The sequence below is a fragment of the Taudactylus pleione genome, unplaced genomic scaffold (assembly GCF_031769625.1).
Source record: "Taudactylus pleione unplaced genomic scaffold, aTauple2 ptg000069l, whole genome shotgun sequence".
In the NCBI taxonomy this organism is placed as follows: Eukaryota; Metazoa; Chordata; class Amphibia; order Anura; family Myobatrachidae; genus Taudactylus; species Taudactylus pleione.
The window spans coordinates 47,129-60,526 of record NW_028284471.1 but is presented as its reverse complement, the minus strand read 5'-3'; the positions used below and the strand labels follow the sequence as shown (position 1 = coordinate 60,526).

The 13,398-nt window shown below is 41.2% G+C and overlaps 1 protein-coding gene across 3 annotated transcripts in view; it reads left to right on the top strand.

Moving 5' to 3' along the window:
• The window catches only part of MYT1 (myelin transcription factor 1), a 73,420-nt gene that overhangs the window by 31,220 nt on the left and 28,802 nt on the right, over positions 1-13,398 (top strand). For all 3 annotated transcript variants that reach the window (XM_088466993.1, XM_088466992.1, XM_088466991.1), the window contains exons 3-7: positions 6,056-6,107; positions 8,130-8,163; positions 11,212-11,274; positions 11,406-11,662; positions 12,521-13,348. In XM_088466993.1, coding sequence (XP_088323119.1) covers positions 6,056-6,107; positions 8,130-8,163; positions 11,212-11,274; positions 11,406-11,662; positions 12,521-13,348 — 1,234 coding nt within the window. The remainder of the gene's footprint in view (positions 1-6,055; positions 6,108-8,129; positions 8,164-11,211; positions 11,275-11,405; positions 11,663-12,520; positions 13,349-13,398) is intronic.

Below are 13,398 nucleotides of genomic sequence, written 5' to 3'. Positions count from 1 at the left end.
ACAGTAATAAATACACCAACTAGGAGATCTGGAAAACATGCACAGTTAGGTGAGCACTGCTATAGACCATCAATAGAGTTAATTATAAATACCATATAATAATACACTATCTAGTGCATGATGAGACCAATATGTACATATATGTCCAGGGCAGTGCTAGGTTCTTCTGCCCGGACTAGCACCAATGCTCTGGAATGGTGCCCACATCTGAAATAAAAACATTAATCTCAGGCAGTTTGGTCCTGCTGTTGCATTTAATGGCTTACTGTGATCATTGGTCCTCTATATATGCTGGTATTATGACACACAATACACTTTGTATGATGCATATTAAAGCTGGATAAGTGCTAATTATGCTCTCTTCATGGACTGGTCACACTCGCTCTAAAATCAGGCATTTGGAAACCCCCCCAAAGAATCCTGCGTTTGCCACTGGAGAGGACACTTACAGGAACCTCCCCTGCTGTGTCGGAGTGTGCACATCCTTTTCTGTTAAAGTACTTGGTTTTTCCACTGTAACTGAAATAGCGCAGATTGAGCCTGGGACAAATTTTACACCTTCTAACCAGAATGAGGCTAAAAGGGGCACCATTTTAGGAGAAAACATATAAAACATAAAATGAATAAATGGGAAGGGAGAGGGGCAATAAATTATTAATATGTTGGACCTTGAAGTGACTATTTAAATCTTTTTATAATGCACATTTCCATGAAGAGAACTGGGCGCAGATTGATTTTCCATTCGGAGCTCTAATGACCAGGAAGTGCCTGTGAGCCTTGGCAGACAAATATTTCTTCTTGTGCAACTAAAGAAGTATTGCAGGTCCACAATTTATGCGCTTTGCAAAGAGTCAGGCTACATTGCGATGCACAGCTAAAAACAACTTGCTTTTAAATGTTTAATTATACAGACATTCAGCTCTGTGAGTCTATCTTATCCAGGGCTGGGGCTAAAAATATTCAAGGACCTATACTGAGAGGAGGAGCTTTGACCAGTTCTGTGTGGGTGTGGCCAGAGAGACATGGGTGTGACCAATGCTTTGTGGGTGTAGCCAGAGCCACTTGGGTGTGTACACTATCAGCCCCACTGTCTGCCTAAATAAATAAAACTGGAAAAATTGGAGAATTTTGTGAGAAAACTAGAAATACCATTTTAATTCTTATGTTTTTGTGTGGCCGGCTAGGCAGCTGAACATCATCATGCTGTCATTAGGATGGGTGTATTTTTATCTGGAGGCCTGGAGCTGGAGCTCCATCAGCCCCATTGTTAATCTGGCCCTAATCATATCTATTGCAAACACACTAAAACCATACTTGCCGATATCCTGGATGCCCCTTCCAGGAGGGAGCAGCCAGGACGGCTTAACAGGAGGGAGGGCCGACATAGAGGGACGTGGCCGGGGACATTACGTAATGTTTAGGGGTGGGGCTAGGGGCGGAGTCACGCACTCGCACCATTTTGGCCTCGCCCCTGCTACACAATGCCGAGATTTCTGGCATTGTGGAGCAGGGGGCGGGGTTATGATGATGCGATTCAGCGAGAATCGCGTCATCAGGCCCCCCGCTGCGGGTGTTTGGGGCTGCATTGTGGGGGGGACTGGAGGGGCCGGGAGGCTTGCCTACTTTTCCGGGGGGCCGGGAGCAGTACCCGATTTTCGGGTGGCTCCCAGCCAAATCTGGAGAGTAGGCATGTATGACTAAAACACTAATCGCTGTATCTGCATAGCTTGTCCAGTCACAACACAGATTAAAATGAGGAACTTTAAGCTTAACGTAAATAAATGAAGGCTTGCTCACAGTGATACGTTTCTCACCAGGCAGGGCACTAATGCTAGTCTGTTATTTAAAAAAAAATGGGGGGGTCCCTTGTTTACATGAACACTAAACCATATTTTGTCAGTGTTATATCCCATTCCATGTGGCTAAAGTGGACATGAAGACAGCATATAATTATGTGTATATAAATCTGCTATGTACCGTACCTTGTGAAACACATATGAATGAATGCACACACGTACACACAAATGTCACATGGCGCGAGGCAGCAGAGGAATCCTTTGTGTCAACTGATTAGGATGTGACTGCTGTTTATTTGTCTTCTGAATGAAGCTAACAATGGTTCGCTGTCAGGGACATTTCAATGAAGCAGCAGGGAGGACACCCCCAATAGGAATACTATCAAAATAAACCACATTTTTACCTTTCAAATCCATTGTACAAGTAGATTTTAATCAAACAGCTTTTGGTACAATAAAAGGAATGAGTGAAAAAGTGAACCCATGTTTACAATCACATGAGTGTTTTAAAAAAATCTGTTATTAATTGGGACATTGAATAATGTCGTCATAAGGAAATATGTCTATGTACTTTCCTGCCATGGATCCACATATAGTTATTGTCACAGTTCATTAAAATTAATTAATCTATATTTATTCAAAATATATAATTAATTGTGTTATAAAATAATTTAAAGATTGAAGGTAGAAAAGATCTCCTCAATGCATCTTGTATTTGCTGTAGTCTAAAACACAAATCTGAAGTTGTACCTTTTTGTTTTGTTTTTTTGTGGTGCTTATATATAGCAATATTGCTTTTGTCTTGTTAGCATTTATGGTTACTGAGGTCCTGTGTTTGATTCCACTACTACCCTAACTGTGTGGAGTTTGTATATTTTCCCCGTGCTTACATGGGTTTCCTCCGAGAGCTCCGGTTTCCTCCCACAATCAAAAAATATATTGGTAGGTTAATTGGCTACTGACAAGAAAAAAAAAAGAATTAACTCTGTGTGTATGTGTGTGTACATGTGATAGGGAAGATTGTAAGCTCCACTGGGAAGGGACTGATTTGAATGGTCAAATATTCTCTGTATGGCGCTGCAAAATATGTGTGTGCTATATAAATAACTGGTAAGAAATACATTTATATTAATTATATGTATCCATGAAAAATATATTTGCATTGTCACGGACATTACAACTTTTTTGCAACTTTTTAATTAAAGTGGATAGGCATTCTTTTAACAGTTGACATGTGACCACATAGTAAGATGTGTGGTATAAGAGCAGTGGCCATTCAGAGGCTGCAAACAGGGTGAATGGATCTCAGACCAATGTGGCCAATTGCCCAAGGTGCCCCATCAAAGTAGCACAATGCATCTATTATTGAGGTAAACAAGCTGGGCAAGAATCAATGATTAATGAACTCTGCAGCTTAAGGATAACCAAATTTGTGTATGTGTGTAAGGGTTTAGATCAGGGGTCTTCAACCTTGGCCCTCCAGCTGCTGTGGAACTACACATCCCAGAATGCACTGCCACCTTTTTGATATAACAGCATGCTAAAACTATGGCAGTGCATGCTGGTATGTGTAGTTCCACAGCAGCTGGAGGGCCAAGGTTGAAGACCCCTGGTTTAGATTACAAGTGGTGGGTGATCTTTGCCCACCAATACTGTAAAACATATTTTTTGGTTGTTTAACTACTGTATCTCTTGTGTAGAATAAAATTCACTATATCAATGTAACATTCTGTATGTACTAATAAGGATCCCTGAGTAAAGTCTGATGTAATATGTGTGAGCTTAGTGCACCCATTCCTCAGTAGCTCTATGGGTTAGTGATAGCAGGAGCAAATGATGCAGAGCAGGGAGTGTTCTCCTGCACTCGCATACACATTAATTACAAAGCACTTCTCTCCTCAGGATTTTTTTTTCCCAGGAAATAAAACAGCCCAGAGAATATCCAAATAGAATATATTAAAACAAATGATTTCTACTCTGCAAATACATACAAAGCAGCACTTCACTGGCTGTGCCCTAGAGAGAGTAATATGGAGACATTTCTAATCAGTGTTAGAAAGCTTCCTATATTCTCTTGGTTAGCTGTGCTACTGTATAATCCTGCTTGTCTCTTAAACAGCTCATTTATTTACAAAATGAGCCCTAGGGTTTGTAAAATGTAATATAAATCAATTTATTTTCTATAACGTGTTTCAGCGGGACAATACTGATTTTGATGGGACAATTTAAAGAATCCCCCTGCAAATAGGGGTGGGTTGGGGGGCATTCGGGGGAGGCTGGTCATCCCTTGCACTTACTTATAAACCATCTTTTACAGTAGCCCATCTTCAGTCCTGTTCATTTTGCTTTGTCTGCCTCTTTTTTGCTCCCTTGGTACTCTAGAAACTCCCAAATATTTGTCCCCTGTTTTGGACCAATGTTCTCATCTCGTTTCTTAGCTCCTTCTCTCTTTGTATTGGGACTTGTATAAAGAGTTGCTGTTTTTCTACAGCTGTAAAACATATTAAGCTGCTTGAAATGGCCTGGAAAGTGGATCACATTTTTCTACCTGTAGTAAATGGTGCCAAAGCTATCTGGAAAGAAGATTCTTGAGATCTGTAGCTTTTCAGCCTCAGAATTCTTCAAATAGACAATATAAATGAATTCAAAAGGTACGGAACTGGGACCTGCCCAGATTCCTGTGTGCCACTAATGTGCCTGTGCCATCACTGATCAATACAAAATAGGGGTTGAGCTCAGACAGGGCTGGATTTGTGCCATGCAGACTGTATTGGTAAAAATTAAGTGGTGAAAGACTACCCATTATTTCATCATCTCACATTTTTATTATCTTTTATTTATAAAGCACAGATATTTTACTCAGTGTTGTACATTAAGGAAAATCATGATAGAAAAAACCCAAAGGAGCTTATAGTCCATGGAGGGGATTCAATTAGCCCCGTTAATTTATCGGGTGTGAAAACTGATGGTAGCCTCGGACTTTAGCGCCTAACGGGCGTTAACACATAGCATCCGGGATAAGTTCCCTGACTTACGTGTTGACATAGCTGCGGCACTCGTAAACAGGCTATTTATCGAGGATTTCTTTTCGGGTCAGACCCAAAAAAAAATCCCCATTAACTGCAGCCTGCGGGCTGTCTTCAGGGCACGTTTCACACCGCAGTATGAGTGCTTTATCAAAGAAAAACTCTGTGCTGCGAAACGCGTCAGTGGAGTGGACCTGTTCTGGACAGTACAGCGACACTTACCTGTTTTCATCACGGAGTTTCGGAATAACGGACATGCGTATCTTAACTGGGCACACAACAGGCGCTGAGGTTGAGGTGGGGATCGAGCTGCAGCTCACCACAAGATATAAACTGAGCCTGTCAGGTATTTGCTGCCCCCAGTATCCGGCTGGAGATTAGCCTCCCTCCCTCTCTCTCCCCCTGTCAACATACAGGAGGAACATTCAGATTCCCCATGGAGATATATTAGTATCTTTATGCGCCCTATGCTCACATCTGTACGGAATAATAAAACAGGTAGAACTTTCTTTATGCTGAAAATATATATCCCAAGACTGTGAGACTGTAAGTACATGAGATTTTTGTTTCACTTGAGAATACTCGGATATAGGCGTGGACACAGCAATTGTCTTTTCAACATTGGATTTATTGGAAAAAATTTGATTCACCTCCTGCAATAATCAAACTGAGTTTCTATTTGGATATCTCTTGCAGGATAATTCATAACAATTATTTTAATATTGAATGTATATCTTTCTATGTATGGATGTTATATGTGATGTTTAAATTATTTTACTTGACTGGTCAGTTTATTATTAATAAACCTTTTTATAGGTAATTTATAATGAGTATGTAATTCTTACCATACCTATCTTTTGTATTATTAGCGCAAAGATATATATTGCACTTCTGTACTGTACCTATTGTATAGGTCTTTTTATGTGCAACCACACGCACTTTTTTTTCTTTTCCTGCTTAACTAGTATTAAATATATTAATCATTAAGTGATATTATTATTCAATTAGCGCCAGGCTTCTTGTGTGTTCTTTGTACTAAGATGCATTGTGCTGTCTACTTGGAGGTGACAGGTAGACTTTAGTTCTTGTGAGGTTCTGCAAAGAAAATATTTTACATTACAGTACAATTGCCCTGCTGCAGCTCCAACTTAGAACATATGTTACTGTATCTTAATTTAGGCATCATTATTACAATTCTTCTGTAATAATTCCTGGAAATCTTTTTCATTTCAGATGAATGTAGAGAATGACGACAAAAGGACTCGCACACGATCCAAAATCAGAGGTGAGGGCTCATTCTCCTTTCAGATATCTCAATCACATCACACAATGTTAGATTCATTCACAAAATGCACCAGCAGAATACACTGATTTATAATTAATGCAATGTGAACTTTGGAAAGCTCCTAATTATATACAAAGATTCGCTCACTGAGTGCCGGTGGCAGAGAGAAAGGATGCAAGGAGGTCTCGGGGGGGCGGCCTCTGAAAGCCTCACTAGTATGAGATGCAGGGACACACACGCTGGTTCTGTGAAAAGAACATAGAACTCAGATCTGCCTGAATCTTAACAAAACTCCCAGGGAGGTGGGATGACAAACACTTTGTTCTCTGAATACTAGGCATCACTTCACAAGAGACAAGGAAACTTATGGGCTATTTTACTTCCTGCTATTAAACCTGCAAACCCATTTCTAGCTATGGCTTTTTGTATGGTATCCATATTAGTACCTCACCACTCGGCAGCAGTTAACATGTATGTTATTAAAGAGTTCCTATGCACAGTGAGGCAGCCATTTTGTGGACTAAACACATACTCAGCTTATTAATTCCCCAGGAACAAATGTTTCCTGCCACAGTGATGCGTGCTAGTCCTTAATGAATTGACAGATTCTCAGAATATTGACTCAAAATGGCTGCTTCCACTGTGAGTAGGCAATATAGGTACATATTAATTGCATTTTTGTTCTCTTTAGATGAGCAATAGCATAATCCTCTCTGTCTACCGAACAGCTCATTACCAGTATAACATTACTTTGTGTTAAAATTACAGATATAGGGGGACATTTATCAAAAGTGGAGAGAGATTATGTACCAACTCTGTTTGAAAAATGACAGCTCATTGGTTGCTGCTTCATCTCTCTCCACTTTGTCTTTATCCAAGATTTGGTTAATTTCTCCCCCATATACAGTGGTGCTTCAAAGTTTGTGAACCCTTCAGAAATGTTATATTTTCTGCTGAAATTTGCCCTATATCTACCTCAGATTTTCATTTGTACACAATCTGTCTGACTGTTGATTGGTGGAGTCCAAACTCTTTAGAGATGGTTTTGTAATCTTTTCCATCCTGATGAGCATCAACAACTCTTCTTCTGAAGTCCTCAGAAATCTCCTTTGTTCGTGGCATGATACAGGTCCACAAACATGTGTTGTGAACATTACTACTTTGATAGATCCCTGCTCTTTTAAAAAGACAGATTGTCCACTCACACCTGATTGTCATCCCATAGATTGAAAATACCTGACTCTAATTTCACCTTCAAAATATCTGCTAAGCCTAAAGGTTCACATACTTTTGACACTCCCAGATATGTGATATTGGATAATTTTCCTCCAAAAAAAAAAAATGAGCATGTCTAATTTTTTTGTCTCATTTGTTTGATTTGGTTCTCTCTATCTACTTTTAGGACTTGTGTGAAAATCTGAGGTAGTTTTAGTCCAAATTTCAGTAGAAATATAGAAAACTTTCAAGCACTACTGTAGTGATGGTTATGGAACAACCAAAAAATCAATGGCAAATACTTTCTACCCGTATAGTACATAGTAGTGGTACAATAAAAATAGTGGTAATAACTGCCTCCTGTTGTCCTGTAAAAATTCACACATTCTCCTGCTTCTGGCAGCCATTGTTCCATCCTTTCAAACTTTAAACACACTCCTCCCCTTCTGAAGCTGACTTGAACAATACAGTACAATGTGTAAGCTTGACATTTCTTATAGAAGCAATGGGCCAAATGTAATAGTTTGGGAGTTAAGAAAATGTGGGAGTTTAGCAGTAAACTCTCATACTTTTTAAACTCGGCCAATGTAATAGAGTCCGAGAAAATGCAAACTGTCATGTTTTTCAGACTCAAAATACTCTCACCATTTAAAATCTCATCCAGATGTTTTCCCATTTTGAAGATAAAACTTGATCAATGTGAGAGTTTACTGTTAAACTCTCACCCTATTACATTTGGCCCAAAATGTTGGTAAAAGTTGCACTCTAAAGTGACTACCATGCTGATGCCCATTGGTCTCTCCCCAGGCCTCCCAGTTGAGCTCATTGGACAGGAAGTGAGGTAAGACAGGAGCCAATCAATGTGACTAGCTTCTAAATGTGATGCATTATTTCACTTCACCATCTTAGCCTTGTATTTGCACCTTCATAGTAGATTTAAAAAATATATGTTGTATAAAAATATATGCAATTTCTTTCTTTGAAAAATCATATATTTTTAATAATATTTGGTTCCTAGCTCCTACTTGCTATAATATGGTGGGTTTTTTTGTTTTGTTTTTAATAAGGCCTGTTGACATATTATGACCCATGACATCACAGATACACAAGGGTTTCGTTTTCATGAATACTGGTTCAGCTGGTAATTGGCTTCTTCTACTGAAGGCCACTTACCATGCACAAAATGTCTCATGTGTAGTGTTACATTAGCAGTGGACCAGCCATGCGTCTTCATTTGTGTAAGTGCACCTATATTCCTTTGTAGCGCATAGTCATAAAAAAGGAAGATGGCTCAGTTTGCAAAGCAGTAGATATTTTTACAACAAGAGGAGGGATTTGTACGATCTTAAGGTGTTCAGTGTAGAGTACAGAGCAGGTGCATCGCCTCACTACATGGAGCAGCACAAAGGCAGATTTTTATGTGTGGAGCAAGATTATTGTAATAAGTTAAAGTGTTAAAAAGGAGGCATTTGTATGCTCAGGGTGTTCAGGGTATAGTCAGGGTGTTCCTGACTATAAATTGGGACACATTGGCCATTTCCATTTCACTAAAGGAAATTGGTTTTGTACCAGCTGGCATCTTAGTCTCATCATGTACTTTCACTGGGACCCATTTTGTGTCTGCATGTTATTCATTGGTAAAAGACAGAGGACCTAATTCAGACCCACTCGCAAGCACATTGCGCTCGCAAGTCGGTCAATGGTGGCCCTGTGTGCACGCACGGCGTGTGCACTGCACGTGAGCGAGCCCCGGAGCGAGCGCAAAAAGCGCTCGCTGCTGGACTCACTACAAAAGGGGCGGCTGTCGATGTTGATCGACAGCTCGCCCCTTTTTGTAGGTGTGGCGGGGGGTGGCTTCACAAACGGAGGCGTTCCCATGCGAACGCCTGCCGTTTGTGGGCGGCCCCACTGACATCAACAGTGATGTCAGTGAGAGAGCTTACGGCTCTATTTGAGCCAGAAGCTCTCTGGGGCTTGCGGCCACGAGACCCTACCACAAGGGTCTCGTCGCAAGCACGATGGTCGTGATGGTCTTGACCATCGCGACCATCATCATGGCCGCTCGCAATAGCTGTGGGTGGTAACCCACAGCTATGCGAGTGGCCAAGAGGCCGTAACTACAAAAACCTGCGCCCGCCCTGATTCAGAACGAGCGCTCGCTTTTTGCGAGCGCCTCTGAATCAGGCCCAGTGTTGGCAAAGGAATGTTTTTCTAATCCTTGTCCACTTCCAGCAATGTAATATTCAAGTTTAAGACAGTTGTCACGTGTGATAAATGTAATGTTGATGTCCAGTCAATCATATTATATTACTACAATTTTATCCATAAATAAGGATAAGTAATTTAGGTAAAAAGTGATAAAGTTGTATTTAATAAAATGGGTGTTAGTACAGTGGTAAGAGGGTGGACTTTGAGGTGACATTCACAGGGTAGTGAAGTGTGCCTCTGGAGATGTTTCTGTCTCATCAAACTATTTGGCAATATTTTAGGCTGTAGAGGCGTCATCCAAGAGTAGAGTGAAGGCTTACACCTACTGTATAAGTGCTCTTGATCCAGGCCCAATGGTGCAAATCCAAACCCTTTTGTGGTGTATGGGCCTGATTCAGCACTGATCGCAAGTTTGCAATCGCACGCACCCGCTCGCTGTGAAAATATGCAAATTAATGCGATCTCAGTGCAATCGCAGCACTACACCAAGATGCCCACCACTGTATAAAGCCGCCCACTTCCCATTACATACATCCGCAAGTTCAGCGAAAACATCGGTGACATTGGACCCATACGCACAGTTGTGGTTGAGCTGACCCTGACTGAAACTGCAAAACTTCCTGTCGCCATCTAGACCTCTGGCTGCATATGAGATTGCAGGGGCTAAATTCTGCACTCCTCTGAAACGGCGTTCAAATGCACAGGCACGTCTGCGTTCCTTCGACCGTCCCCCCCCCCTCTCCATTGCCAAACGGTGCTTTTCCAGTCAATAATTTCTTGTGCTGCTGCGTGTCCGCTGCGCTCGCATACCCAATTGCAGTGGCCAGCTTGCGCACGCACACTGCGATGCGTTCACATGCGCAGAACAAAAAACATCAACCAGTTGCGTGCGTCCGCAGCCTTGCGATGCAACCCGAATCAGGCCCTATAACTGCTGCTCTTTATAAATTACCTCCACTTGGTGTAGGTGACATATACACTCAAATGAAAATATATACTAATGGATGGCATAATCCGCAATGTGTCTCTGCTTATAAAACACATTGCGGATTATGCCATCACAAGCAATTTCCCACTTCTTCTAAAGTACTTGATATTATAGTGACTGTTTACCTTTATGTCTATAGTTAACCAAAAAAAGGATGTTCCCCGCAGCTCTTCTGTAAGGGTTTTGTTATTAAATATAAAAATGCCACAACCGTGCAAATCAAAAAGAATAAGGGCAGCATAAATGTCACTGTGCAGTTCAATGTAAATTATTTTTACGCACAGTCTGGTTTTCCAGTAAAACACAAACACAGTATTTGTAACTGAGGCAGATGTTAAAAACACAATAACCTGCATGTGCCTTGTTCCTTTAACCTCGCTCTTATCCTGTACATCTGATGTCAGATAGCATTCACTAATTGTCTCCTTTTGTAGTCACAGAGTTAATGTAGACACAGAAGGTGTCTTTACACTGTAGCCGTGCACATACAAATCTTTAATTAAGCGTAGCTGCACAACTATAATGAAGCACTCAATTAATTAAGGGAGGTGAAGTATTTCATTAATTTTGAAGCACACAAAGGCCAGGTCATATGGTTCATCAGAATGAGATACAGCGTAAGCAGCAGGAGAGAGAACTGGGAAGGGACTGCTTAACTGACATCTCTGCTATCTTATTCTTTATTCTCTGAAGCTGTCCCACCCCAGGCTGTATTGGCTCAGGACACATCAGTGGAAAGTATGCAAGACATAGAAGGTAATTCATTGAATGAAAACATGGAATGTTATTGTTAGCTTTTGTTAAGAGATTAGTTTTGTCCTAAAACATTAATAGAATAGGTCAGAAAATGTTATTTCATCAGGATTTTTACTGTTGTCATCCTACAGTTTACAGAGCTGTCCCTTGGCCCGGAAACGTAAGTTGCACGACGCAGAGACCGAGCTTCTCTCATCAAAGAGGAAGTCACACCCTCTGAAGCTTGCCCTGGATGAGGGGTACAACATAGACAGTGATGGCAGTGAGGAGACAGAGGCAAAAGATGAGGAGTCTGGGACAGAAGATTCTGAAGGAACGCTGGTGGAGACAGAAGAGGAATCTGAGAGCAACGAACCCAAAGAGGCTCCCAGCCCAGACCCTAGAGAAGGTGCTTTTCTATATTATACCTATTGTCAATCATTTATTACTTATACAAGGTCGTGATCATTTGAACTTATATACAATGAGGCAAGTTGAGTGTTCTTTACTGGATGTAAGAAACACACCATCACTGGATAACACCTTTACAAATTACAGGTATAGGTAACAAAAAACGACATGTAGTTGCCATCCTGATGGTCGGGATGCCGGCGCTCAGAATACTGGCGCTAGATTCCCGACAGCAGTCGCAATCCCAGTGCCAGAACCACTACCGCCGGCATCCCAATAGTAAGAATTAGGGTTAGGCTTAAGGTTATGGGTTAAGATTAGACACTATCAGGGGGTTAGGGTTAGTCTGCGGGGAGGTTGGGGGGTTGTTAGGGTTAGGCTGTGGGGGGGAGGGTTAGGCTGCAGGGGGGAGGGTCCGGGTTAGGCTGCAGGAAAGGTGAATTAGGGGGAGGGTTAGGGGTTATGGTTAGGACACTTACCTAATTGGGTCGGGATTCTGATTGTCGGGATGCCGACAACTGGGATCCCATACCCAACCCAAAAAATAAACCTAGATATAAGGAACTTCTTATAAAACCAGATTGTTATATGTTATTTTTGAATAACATGTGCTCCCTTATATGTGAATGAAAAAGAATACTAAAAAAAACATTAATTGAAAGTGTAATCTGGATTTCTTAGAAATAGGATCTCACTAACCTGTTGGGTATTGACTAACTAGTGTCCTTATCATGTAACACTGTTAATCAGGGTTTTGCTCAAGATGTGCTTTCAAGCAACATAACAAGATGTGTGTATTTCACAGCGTAATTGTAGGCAGGATACATTTAACCTATTTTTCTTTTCATTTTCTTAGCTGTGGCTGAAAGCTCTGTTAAAGCAGCATATGAAGGACTTTCACCTAACACTAACACGTCCACAAAAGCCACTTACAGCAGTTATCAGGAAATCATTGCCAATTCTCTTTTAAACTTGGGCCAAATAGCAAAAGAAACTTTGGTATCAGAAGGGCATTTGCCAGAAAGTGAACTGGAGACCCCTAAGCCGAGCTCTGGTGTGGTGCAGGTAGTCCAGCAGGAGGTAGAGGAAACAGCAGTGGAAGAGGTATGTGACAAAGAGATCATCATACAGACAGAAGATGCTGAAGAAGTAATCGAAGTGACCAGTGAGCCGAGCAGCGAGTCATGTCTTGAGCCCAGAGATGATGTTATGTGCGAGGGCGCTTGCAAAAAGGATTTAGATGATGAAGACGACGATGAAGAGGATGATGATGAGGTAGATGAAGATGATGACGACGATGACCTTGAAGATGATGAAGAAGAAGAACACACTTCTGAAATGATGAGCCAAGATATGCCCCATGTTTCTCAGGACTCCCCTAAAATCCACTGTGAAGGGCAGTTTAGCCCAAAACCTGAATTCTCAGTCATTGTGGAGGTCAGGTCAGATGATGATAAGGACGATGACAGCCATTCGCAAAAATCTGCTGTAACAGATGAGTCTGAGATGTATGACATGATGACTCGAGGGAACCTGGGGCTTTTAGAACAAGCAATAGCTCTGAAAGCTGAACAAGTGAAAGTTGTTCGGGAGCCAAGTAGAACGACCACCGAAAATATCAAGAATTTCCAAACCGATGAAAAGCAAAATAGATCAATAGACACCATGAGAAAAAGCTTTTACGGTAAACCTGTTAGTTCATTACCTTGTACTATAAATATCCTGGAGAATACA